Genomic DNA, 12076 nt, shown 5'->3' on the forward strand with positions numbered 1-12076 from the left:
CAAACAATCTTCCCAGCAATATTTGCTGACTTTTTTGGGGGGCTTGGGGATGGGCGAGTACCGATACCAGGTATCTGTATCGCAATGACACTGCCGTTATTTCAAAGCATTGGGTACTCATGGTGGCTGCCAATACTAGTCACCAATACTTCAGAGAAAAAAAAAAATCTAACATAAGGTCCTCCTCAGCAGTAGTAGCAGTCGCTTTCCCCAAGTACAACCCATTTCAACCAAAACAGGTCACAGGTGTGTAAATTTAGCCATACCTATTAACGGGCATGCGTGCATGTTATTGGGCCAAATGTTCAAATTTTGATCAGGGCGATAGGAGGTAATTTCAGTAACAATTACGATTGAAGACTGCCAGACGAAATGATGCGATTACAAATGGGTTCATACTAGCACGTTACCTAAGTAAGTTTTTCAGCAGAAGGCAGATTTAGGAGCACAACTCATGTGGTCATTGAAATGTTGCTAAAAATGGTGAGTTTTGTCGATTCCAGAAACGTTGAAAGCCTCGTGTCTGTTCAACAGAATGCAAAATGTTCTCAGTCATGAAAGAACACGCCAGGGAAAGCTGAACAACTGCCACACCCTCTACTCCAAATACAACAAGCCCGACGACGGCTTTGATAAGCTTACCTGCCTTGTTCGACACAAACGCGAACAATTTTAATGCCAAAGGTTATATGGCCGCCATCAGCGGTTCGTGCTGCATTCGATGATTGCCATGTTTGCACTTACCCAACTACAAATGTTAACACAGCGTGGATAGAAACATGGTCCAAGTCTTAGTTGTATAACATTTTTATTGGTAGTTCTGGAGAAGACCATGGGTTTTACAACAGATTTAACAAGTCTTAGCTCTAAAGAGAGGGAGCGAGCCAGAGAATCAATCTACAACAGACTGTTGCCATCAGCTGCTTATGACAGGCAATCTCCTAACCACCATAGGAAAAAAAAAAACAAAACAAAAATCCAACAGTTTACCTTTCCGTAAATAAGGGTCCAAAGGGTTTTCTCATTCAGCTCTTCAGAAACAAAAAAGGAGAGAAGAATTCTCAGGTTTACATGTTTAAACATTTGCTTGATAAAAGCAGTGGGTGAAATAATTAGGTAGTGAAGAAGGGAAGAGATGCTTTGAGATGTTCCCACAGTGAGGAAAAAAAAAACCAAGAGCTGACTAATGTTTTAAATCGTGTTTCCAACGAAACCTTAGAAAAAGTCAACAGTGAAAGGAAGACGGGGACAGGGAGGGATGAGAAGCTATGTCGGGTCAAGGTTAGGGCAAGGATCTATAAGCCTCCACATCCAAAGCACCTTCGATTCCATCGGTTCTTTTCTTTCAGAGTGGAGAGTTTCATTATATACACATATCAATATATAGATATAACACAGCAGACACATGTGTGCGTGTGAGAATCTATATATTTCCATTACATAGACAGATGGAAGGGGGACACAGACTTTCTTTGTCGCTTGTCCGGGAAAGCGAGCATCGGTTGTCCTGCTCGCCGGCACTTCTGCAGCTCGTCTCTGGGAGGAGACTACTCAGAAACCTGCGGAAACACACAAACAACGAGTCCCGTCATTAGTGCCGCGCTGACAAGTCCAAGACTGTAGCTGCAAGTCAGATGCCCGCGCCGCTTGTCAGAACCCATTGGAGAAGTCACGTGACATGAGCATAAGTCAATGAATTGGGGTTCATCGGGACAGGCGGCATTTTGCGCAGCTTTGGGCATCTCGGTCCTAATAACTAGTTCAAGAAGCTAAATAAGGACATCGACACCTCATCTTTTGGGCTCCAAACAGCACCGCAATCAATTGGACCTCAAAACAAGCAAGGCATGCTTTACTGCAGACTGGCAGATGTCATTTGAGGGCATTTCCATCCATTATCAGGCGAAGGGCGTAGGAATTACAACACTGTGCAAATATGCCTCCCATTTTTTTTTCTTTTTTTGAAGGGGCCAAAAGTATGGTTTCAGGGAAAGATTGAATTGCAATTTTTTTCTGACAAGACATACAGATTTCCCTCGCTCCAAATCAATTTTCAGGGCAATATTAACTATGTACAGAACCATTTACAAATATGAAGCTATTAAAAGCTATTAATCTAAAAAAAAAAAAAAAAAAAAAAGAAAACATTCCCGACTCAAGGTTTTTAGACTGTTTCAATAAGCAAGAACTACTGCTTGCTGCTATTCAAATAAAGATGTAATTATGCAAAACTATGTAAAAATCTAAAATGACTGAAACTAACTTGCTCAATGTGCATAAATGGAAGAGTACCTTTCGTGATATCCACTTCAGTGGAAAAATGATAATGCCAAGTGTCAACTTACTGAAATATTAAGTCCTAAAAATCTTAAGAGGCAGAAAGAATAATGTATTCTTGCTGCTTCTTTTCATACTAACATTTCACTTTCATAATGTCTGCATTTATATTGTTCTCTTAGCAAAGCTTAACTGATTTCAAAAACAAGGAATGTTATTTTGAGACCTATCACAGTGTGGATCTCAAAACTGTGCACCCAGGTTCAAACCAGAGCAAGTAAATGCAAACACACAGTTGATAACATAGCATATCTAACAGATTAAATAACATTTGTTGAAACATGACGTAAGTGACTCAATTTTTGGGGTTGTGTGCATACTGCGTCGCTGCAGTATTTTCTCTCTAGACCCTGATTAAATGACCTGCAAATTTGCTGTTTGTGCTTCACTTTAACACAGTTGCAGGTCGCACGTCTATGAGAAGTATACTGTACATCCAAGGGACTTTTTCTGGTGTTCGGTGACAGTAGCTTAGCGATTGGTTTCGGCTTCTTGCAGTGGAACATCGCAGCTATTAACTACAAAGTATGGTCAAAATCGAGATTGGGCAAACCACATTTTAGGAAAATTTCAAAGACCCGATGTGCTTGAAAAACCAAAAAGACACCTTGGAGATCAATGTCAAAAATAAATTTAGGGACACAAAACTCTACAAGGTGTGCTTCCTTGGCACTCAAGGATACCGTACAATGTTACATTACGTTGAAAAAAAAGCCAAGATTAAAAATGGGATGAAAGAAGAATTAAAATGTGAAAAACCAAAAACCGAAGAAAAGAGGCAGAGCAAAACGACATGAGGATGAGCAGAGCATTCATGTTGGATGGTGAGAGTTAAGGTTATAATGCAGGCAGCAGATTTCTGCACCGATTGAAATTTATGGACACATTGGAGAGAGAAGCCGAAAAGGAGAGAGTTGCAACAATCCTGACGGCGGGGTGACGGGACTGTGTACAAAGATAGCGGCGGTGCAGGGGCCGGTCAGGGAGGGGCAGAGCTGGTTGATGTTACGTAGATGGAAGCAGGGGCAACCAGGTAATGTTCTTGATGTGGGGTTGAAAGAACAGGCTACCGTTACGCTCCCAGACTTAACGTGGCGGGTCGGGGGTGGTCCCTCAGGTGGCCCAGAGGAGTTGTCAACGGTTCAGGAAAAGCTGGCTGTTTTGAAAGAGTGGACTTGGTGCTGTGTTTTGTTGCCGTTTATTTTCAAGAGGTTTAAGGTAAATCAAGGTGCCATCGGTTAGGAAGCTGGGTGGTAAAGTTCAAGGAGGTTTGGTGGCGAGGTACAGCTGGATGTCATCAGCATAACAATGGAAGTCAATGTTAAATTTACAGAATATATTGCCGAAGGGGAGGAGGTAGATGATGACGAGGAGTGGCCCTAGGACAGATCCCAGGGGCACAGTTGAGCCGACGAATTTGACGGACTTGGATGAACTGAGTGCGGCCAAAGAGAAAAGATGAAAACGGGTTCAACTGAGTGTGGGTGATGCTGATGGAAGAAAGTCTGTTCAGAAGGATGGTGTGACAGATGGTATCCAAGGACACACTCAGGTTGAGGAGAATGAAGGTTGTGAGGAGTCTGGAATCAAGTACAATGAGGACGGCATCTGCAGCTGCCACTATGGGTCAGCATCGTGCTTCAATTGACACTGCCGTGCACCTGGGTCTCATAAATCCAAAGGTTTATTGAAATACTTTTTAAAAGGTTCCTATTAGAGTATTACCAGCGTTTGTAATTTGGTGTGTTGCATGTTTTGAAAACAGATAACATTGTCATTAAAAATTCAGTTCTGCCCATTTGTTGAAAATGTTATATTTAAATTACACTGCCCCGCCCCTTTTGCTTCCTTGGTGCATAGAGTAAAAGATTGTTAAACAAGGCCGAAAATGTTTGCAATTATTTGTGGATATGTGGCCAACAGTACACAAGTATAAAGAGTAAATAAGTTAAAGAGACATATTGGCCTATCTTGTGATCTGAGCAGCGATTTTTATTTTCTTTAAAGAAAAAAACAAACACACAATTGGTACTATACAAATTAAATGCATTCACTAAAGCGCAATTGCCAATTAGCATTATCTAGGTTTTGCTGGATATTGCTAAGGGCTGGGTATCATGGGAAAAAAAAAGTCAAACTAGGCCCTAAGCTGTACTATTTTTCACAAACTAATTTTATAGTATCAATTGTAATAAAAAGAAAACGACATGAAACATGATGGTACAAAGTTTATGTTTTACTTTCCAGCTTTGTTATTTTTCCACCACAAGCAGTTTTCTTACATAAATACACTTTGGGTATCTGATCAATAAGCAGTTTTTCTATTGAAAAAACAACAACAAAAAAAAACATGTCTGCTCTCTCAGGTCACAGACAAGCCTGTTCATGGCTGGTGGTGTCTCTAGTAGTCGAAGATGTACACTCTGAAAATGTGGCAGATGCTTTTGCACACACATATACTGAATTGACAAGCTTGATAGCATTGGCAGTCACATTCCAAGTAGCATGTCACTGGATTCGCCCAGGTACGGGGTTGTTTGCAGGCCTCACCACCGCTGTAGCTAATTCCAAACCACCTCCGTTGTACTGGAGCGTTCTTGTCTTATTTCAATAGCCATGTCCTCATCAGCAAGGGGCTCGAGCAAGAAAGAAAAAAAAAGACAAGGTAGGTGATGATATATTGCACAGCAATGTGTAAGCATAGGCGCCAAAATCAAGAGAAAGGCTCATCTTTTTTTTACTGCTATATCCACATTGCCTCCAGTGATCATAACGTTTAACATATAAAGGGCAACCTTGACATTGAATGAATTCATATCTGCCGGCTATTACATGCACTGTCTGTGTTCATTAGTCGTATCCTCTCTTGCAAAGACACCTGAAACAGTCAAGTAGCGGTCCTGTGCCACACTGGATATCACAAGTTATCAGTTACTGTCAAAGCTTTCCTGAGTTTTTGTTTTAGCTAGCCACAAGGCCATAAACTCAAGCTACATACATCTGAAGTAAACATTACACGGATCCCGGTTTAACTTGCTGCACAATGCACATATCAAGTTGCAGTAAGGAGAATCATTACGTTTTAAGATTAGACTGAATGTAAACTTACCTGCTGAAATGTCCAAAAAGGGACTGTCATTATGAATCAGGCACTTTGGCTCCAACGTGTCCAGGAGGTGGTGACTGGACATGCTCCGCGGCTCTTGCAGTCAAACATGGAGCAACTTTCCGCTCTTAAATTGATTCTGTTCAGATGCTGCATGAAAGTAGTTCTGACGGTCTTCGCAACAAAGCATGCATATATTGCGTTGCACACGATAACCATCAATTTTGCTCGAGTGGAGCAGCGATTTTAAACTTTTTTTTTTCTTTTTACCGATTTGACCAGTCATTTCACAAAATGGCAACGCGATCTGGCGGCGTACCCAATATCGTTTTCCTGCATGCCGCAACCACTGAATACAATTTAAGGCCCATTTCACATCGATACTGGCGATAAAAAGTGCAAAAGGAGATGACATCTCTTCATGTAATCGGCTAATCAAAAACATCAAGTATGCCGTTTTGTCTTTTCCACACAAAATTTTTTTTTGCTCTCTCTGAATCCAGAACATAGTCTGGAAGAGCTCATCAATGTTCTCATTACCAGTATATGACGGTGTGAGAAGTCAATTGCACCTCCGCTTTTAGTGTCTGTGTACGTAGACCCAAACGCTGTCCGGAGGTCACCTGGAGTTGCAGTCAACTGGGTCACGCTGGACCTTGGAGCTAGAGCTCCTGATGTGGAGCAATAGTGGCTGATTGACAGTGTTTGCTGCTGGCATTCTGTGACCGCCTTGTGTTTTTCTCTTCTGCAATGGGATTCCAATGCCTTGATGCCCAATGTTTCAAGCTTCTCGCATAAAGCGCAGTGTGCTTCATACGAGTTTCCCTCCACCAGCTTCAATCATGCACTGAACTGTTCATCCTGCAGCCACAAATCATTAAACTTGCACTTAACCATCTCTGCAAGGGCTGTAATTTGGTTTCGTTCTCAGTTTTCTCCGCCGCTCTGCTAATTAAGCTCTAAACACACCGCTGCACGTGCACAACAATGGCTGGTGGTGTTTGATAAATTGTGACTGGGCAGCACATGTAGTCGACATTTAGTTCTGTTTCATATTTATGTTTGAGCATCCTGAAAAATTTGAACAGCGAGACTGAAGTTGATGAATGTTTTAAATAAAAGTAACATCAATAGATTTAAGACATTTCAAAATCGTATTTAAGACCTAATGAGATTTTAAGAGATTTTTTAGACATTTTCAGGCCTTCAATTTAAATGATTGGATTTAAGACTTTTTAAGACCCCGCGGAGAACCTGGGTAAAGATTTATACTTCAGGGTTTCATAGAAAGTATATGCAGACTAACTGGAGCTCATCCAGCACAGTTTCCATGTGCTATTAAAATGTTTTAGCCACTACTGTTGGAAAAGGACTACACAGTATTGACATCTTGTCTTTGGCGATGCCTCGGGACTGTGGGACAGTATTTACATTTGCGACCCAAACTCCCACATGGTGCCTGTAGTGGTCTGAGGCACTCACATCCACATTTTTTGAACAGGCGTTGATAAAATGACCAATAGGAAAGCAAATGTGAGACAAGAATGTAGATATAGAGACAACTGGAAGAGTCAAGGGTAAAGTCATCAGAATGAGTTAGTCAACAGTAACAGAGAGAGGCAGAGCCCATTGTCCAGCCCCCCAAAAAGGAACATAATATCAATGTGACATAGTTAGTAGTCAAATTCCCCAAGGACGTCTTTGCTAAGGCAAGACAGACCAATTGTATCACTATCTCAATCCTTTGACTTTTGGTTCTTATTAAAAAACAAAAACAACGAAAAAAAAAAACGTCTATGCCATTCTTATTCCAAAAAGAGTGATACTTTAGCTTTGCCATTTTTCCAATTTGGGAGATTTAAGGGGCACTGGGGTGTAGGTTGTAGAGTAACAATATGTAAGGCCTAGTCGGCACAATACTGAGACAAGGAGCAATTGGCGTCTACAAAAAACAAAACAAAACGTCGCTTGGCTGTTTGCTACTAACCTTTCATGTTAGGCTTGGATTTGTCAGTTTGCTTGCCTGTGGGGGTTTGCGCCTGTTGGCCTTGGCCCCCGGAGGAGGCCCCCTGCTGCGCCGCTTTTTGTTTCAGCATAGTCCAGTCGAATGTGTAGTCATACTGGTGATTCAATGTCCTGAAACATACCGTAAAAAAATGCTCTTCAATGTTCCATAAAGCTCACATTTTCTACGACTTAGTAGCGAGGTCAGACAGTCAAAAGGAAAGAACGGACGAATATTAAAGAAAAGATGGCCGCAAGACTGACTCAGGGTTAACTTGAAAATATCTGCTATAGTTCAATCACGCATGGAGTTTTTGAGTGGTACTGGAAAAGTATGCATTTTCACATTAAGATCACTTTCTCCTTCAATATAAGCAAGTACCTGAAGAGGATGCGGAAGAGTTGGCGCAGATACATGTAGTCTGGAGCCTCCTCAAAGCGTAGGCCACGGCAATAGTTCAGATACATGGAAAATTCAGCTGGAAACCCCTGGAAGCATGTATAGCGATCAACAGTGAGGGATCCTGATGGAGATGTTGTGACGATCATGTTCAGCGGCTTGGACTTGATCGTGTTCTTACCTTACAGAGGATCTCCACCGGGGTAGACATCTTCTTCTCTGAGATTTTCTCATACTTCTGCTTCTTTGTGGCAGCCTGACAAAGAAAATGTTCAGTGAGGCTAAAAGCAAATCACTCGTACTGTAAAATGAACGACCTATACTAAATGAGCTCAAATTAACAATTGCCTTGGATTTACTCATACAGCATAATTATGACATTTCTTCAATCATCTCTGATCATATCTCGGTGCCATAATCATGAAGTGATTGACACCTCCAAGAATATAGACTACTCATGAAAAGTCAGGGATGCTTGGCTTTCAGGTGGAACCTAAATTGCATTATCAGCTTTGAGGTGAAATTATGGATTTATTTTAAATCGGGGAGCTAAATGACAAAATTCACAAAAGCTGTCTTGAGTCCCAATTTACCCAACATCTTTCCTGGTTGGATTAGAATTGCGATTTGAACAGTCCTCTTTATTTTGTTTACATTTTCACTTCATTAGACCAAGAGGCTTCTGATAGTCATCAACAGTACCTCACCATTGTGAGGCGTCAACCAGGATGTTCTCAGACAAAGTGGCCACTGAGCTTAAGAGTGTCATCACCAGGTTGCAAAAGAGATAGTGACCGGGAGAGTCACAGAAAGAAGTGGACATCTTTGAAAATATTTTGGTCAAGTCATGGATCAAACACGTGAAGTTTACAGCTCCACATTGGAGATGCTTCATATGCAAAAACAGCTGGAAGTTTAGAGAAGATCAAATTCAGTTCACCTGTAAACGTTAATACATTTGTGGTTAATTTCCTCGAAAGCCAAATATTCCTACTTTTTTTTTTGCGCTGTTATGTCAAGGACATAGCAGCTCTTATTTTATACCTTGAGTCCTTGCCATGGTAGACTGGTTCTGTTGAAGTACATCAGCACATAGCCTAGTGACTCCATGTCATCACGGCGACTGTAAATAACAAGAACAAGCATTATTTAACTACATTATAAGGTACAACGAATCGTGTTGCTTTCATCAACTAAAATTGGGACGAAATATCTTCGTTAACTATCCTTCACCACACGAGGGAGACGGAATATGACTCAATGAAAATGCTGGTCCCTGGACGATAATGACAGTTAAACCAGCAATTCCAAATAAAAACGAGACTTAATGTGGTTTCCCAAATAAAAAAGGATGCAAAAACATCTCTTCATTTCCGAGATGTGACTAAATGTCATGTTAGTTCTATTTCCTGAGGTCTTTTCCTCAATCCCAACTCACGGTAGTAATTGGAGCAAATGACCAAAAAAAAAAAAAAGTGCTGCGATACAACATGGTTACCACAATTTAACACAGAGAAAGGGACCAGCGACAAAAATGACATAACACAAAGGTGATGAGACATTTCAAAGCATTCCATAAAAAAATGGAAAGCGGGTCAAGAAATTTAATGCAATGTTCAGTCTCTATTTTGGAAAGCATATGCCAAACGATGAGGCTGTGATTCATGTTTTATATTCTAACGCCAGCTTAAAACTTAGTATTGTCTCCGCATTTTGTCCCATCATTTTTAAACTGACAAAAATTTGTCATGAGTGAAACAGAGGTAAACGTTTGGTTTGTGAGCATGACAGAGAGAGAGAGAGAAAGAGAGAGAGAGAGAGAGAGAGAGAGAGAGAGAGAGAGAGAGAGAGAGAGAGACAGAGAGAGACAGAGAGAGACAGAGAGAAAGAGAGACTGGATTTGGCTAAAGGAAAATGTTGCTTTCGTCGATATTGTTAGGGACTTGCTGACAGTATTGCATTCCTGAAAGGAGACAAATACAATTTTCTTTGACTAAAATCAGACAAAAATGTCACCAGAGTTCTTTTAATAGAACTCGATTGAAATGCAGATGGGTCAAATGGAGGTCAAGAAAGTAAAGAAAAAAAATGCTACCCTTGTTTGGCTTCAGCCAGAGGCTACTCAGCACCTGCGGCGAAAGCCAAACTGTGGCAGCGTTTTTAACTTTGTGGACCTAGAGTTGCTGTCTCTGCTGAAATAGCATCAGTTCGTTATCTTTGATTAAAACTAGACTAAAATGCTCAGACTTTTAGTTGACTAAAACTTAAGAAGAGGAGGAACAAGACTGAAACTAATAAAAACTGAAATGCCATCTTGACGCAAAGACTGGACTAAAACGGATTGCCAAAAACAACTAAGAACGAGATACAGGCATGGAGAATGAAATGCAATGCAAAACGCTGGTATTGCAAAACGTTCCTCATCTTACAACGTAATCAACCTCGCTGAGGTACAGACCTTTGTTCAATGCCCAGGTGTGCATTGATGGAGGCATAACGTGCTGTGCCGGTCAGGTTCTTGTCTTCTCTGTAGGGGATGTGCTGTCGCGTTCGGTTGTCTCTGTACTTCTTTGCCAATCCAAAGTCAATAAGGAACAACTGTGCAGAGGGAGAACACACAGGAGTTATTTATAGTGAAACCCAATGAATCATCTGGAATTAACATGCACAGCATCAAGCTCCTGCACATTTGAATATGGAAATACATTCCTCTCTGCTGATGTACTGAATTCCCTCAAAAACTTGACTTGTACATTCAAGTATGCAGTAGGGTTAACCATGAACCACTCTCACACTATAGCGCACGGTCTGAGAAATGCGATGCATGTTGGAGGATGTTAAGTGGTTGTTAAAATGGGACAGCTCCAGTATAGAGTGAGCACTGACACTCTATGCAATATTACTTAGGAGTACACTTTCTGGAACACATTGATTCCATAATGGCGTGAATCTCCAAAGGAGTCTACGCTCATACGCAGACAATTCTGCCTCTGACCAAAAGGACTCATGCTCGAATACATTGAGCACGTGGGCACATGCCAAGCTCTCCCAGGTCGTGCAAATCTTACCACCGCTTCCGTTTGTCACGTCGGGCAAGCGCTGGCTGTTTTCAATGCATGTGGTGTTCACTCAATGAAAAATATATCAAATCTTAAACCCATACCTAGGTGGCGTAAATGAGAGGTTATGGATAGCGCTGTTTGCACACGTGGTTTCACCAAACTTCCAAAGTTCCAGCACAGGGTAAATTAAAAGTTATGTTTGGAAGTTGTGCACCATATGATATGAACCTTATGATACAATGTTAAAATATTGTGGGGAGGTTGTCAGCATTAAAAAAGGCTCAATACTATATTAAAAACCTCATGATATTGTGGAAAAAAAACACCTCATACTGGGGAAAAAAGTACAATATTGTGTTTTTGTCCATAATAGCAGTGCCAAAGACATAGGCTTGGTAATTGGTAATTTTATTGTCATGGCTTCATATTGGCTCAGATCTGTCAAAAACAAAATCAAATAAACGAACAACAGCATGTAAATGTCTCGTCTACGCAGTGCTAATTGGCTGAGGTCATAATTATACAGAGAGTTCAGACAGGAAAGCTAACATTAACCTTAACATACATAAATGACCTGTAATCACCAACACTTCATATCGAGGCACTTACTTGCGAATGCACGTACTCATGACTCAAGTCAATTTGTGGAGGAACTCAAACACGCTTAGTTCCCCTTCATCTGCCGATGAGACTTAAACGGAGGCGGCCAAAACATGGCACATGTGAATTAAACTGCATGAATAAACTAACCTAATATTGCTGGAACTGCACAAATCAGAGATGAAAGTGGACTTTTCTGAAAATTCCGGGGAAAATAAATAAATAAATAAATGTGTGTGTGTGTGTGTGTGTGCGCACACACACGCACGCACGCGCACTTGGCCGATCAAGCATGAATTAGTTTACACAAAACGCTATTCAAATACTCGACATTCAATGATTAATCTTCCTTTTGTGTGCACACGTGTACCCTTTGTGGCTTCCGTTCGGGCCGAAATTTCGAAATCTCCAAGATATGGCGAGGCCATGAGAATGCGAGGCGAGGGTAGTACTGTTGTGGCGACTCCACTCAAGCTAAGCGAGCCTCAGCCGTAGATAGTCCGCTGCTCTCCGCTTTGCGTGTTAAAAAATTTTACGACAACTGTCTTGTTGACGGCCTCTTTTATT

The 12076-nt window shown here is 41.2% G+C and overlaps 1 protein-coding gene across 4 annotated transcripts in view; it reads right to left on the reverse strand.

Annotated features, from left to right (window-relative positions):
* Window positions 1-789: 789 nt before the first annotated feature.
* Window positions 790-12076, reverse strand: part of csnk1a1 (casein kinase 1, alpha 1) — a 35997-nt gene continuing 24710 nt past the window's right edge. For 2 of the 4 annotated variants that reach the window (XM_019881631.1, XM_019881628.1), the window contains 6 exons: window positions 10306-10445; window positions 8892-8970; window positions 8029-8103; window positions 7830-7936; window positions 7431-7579; window positions 790-1559 (listed from right to left, as the gene is read on the reverse strand). In XM_019881631.1, coding sequence (XP_019737190.1) covers window positions 1552-1559; window positions 7431-7579; window positions 7830-7936; window positions 8029-8103; window positions 8892-8970; window positions 10306-10445 — 558 coding nt within the window. In that variant the 3' untranslated portion in view covers window positions 790-1551. Of the gene's footprint in view, window positions 1560-7425; window positions 7580-7829; window positions 7937-8028; window positions 8104-8891; window positions 8971-10305; window positions 10446-12076 lie in introns of those variants that run through there. The other 2 variants (XM_019881630.1, XM_019881629.1) reach the window with 2 other exon arrangements.

Source organism: Hippocampus comes, unplaced genomic scaffold (genome assembly GCF_001891065.2).
Source record: "Hippocampus comes isolate QL1 unplaced genomic scaffold, H_comes_QL1_v1.1 scaffold270, whole genome shotgun sequence".
In the NCBI taxonomy this organism is placed as follows: domain Eukaryota; kingdom Metazoa; phylum Chordata; class Actinopteri; order Syngnathiformes; family Syngnathidae; genus Hippocampus; species Hippocampus comes.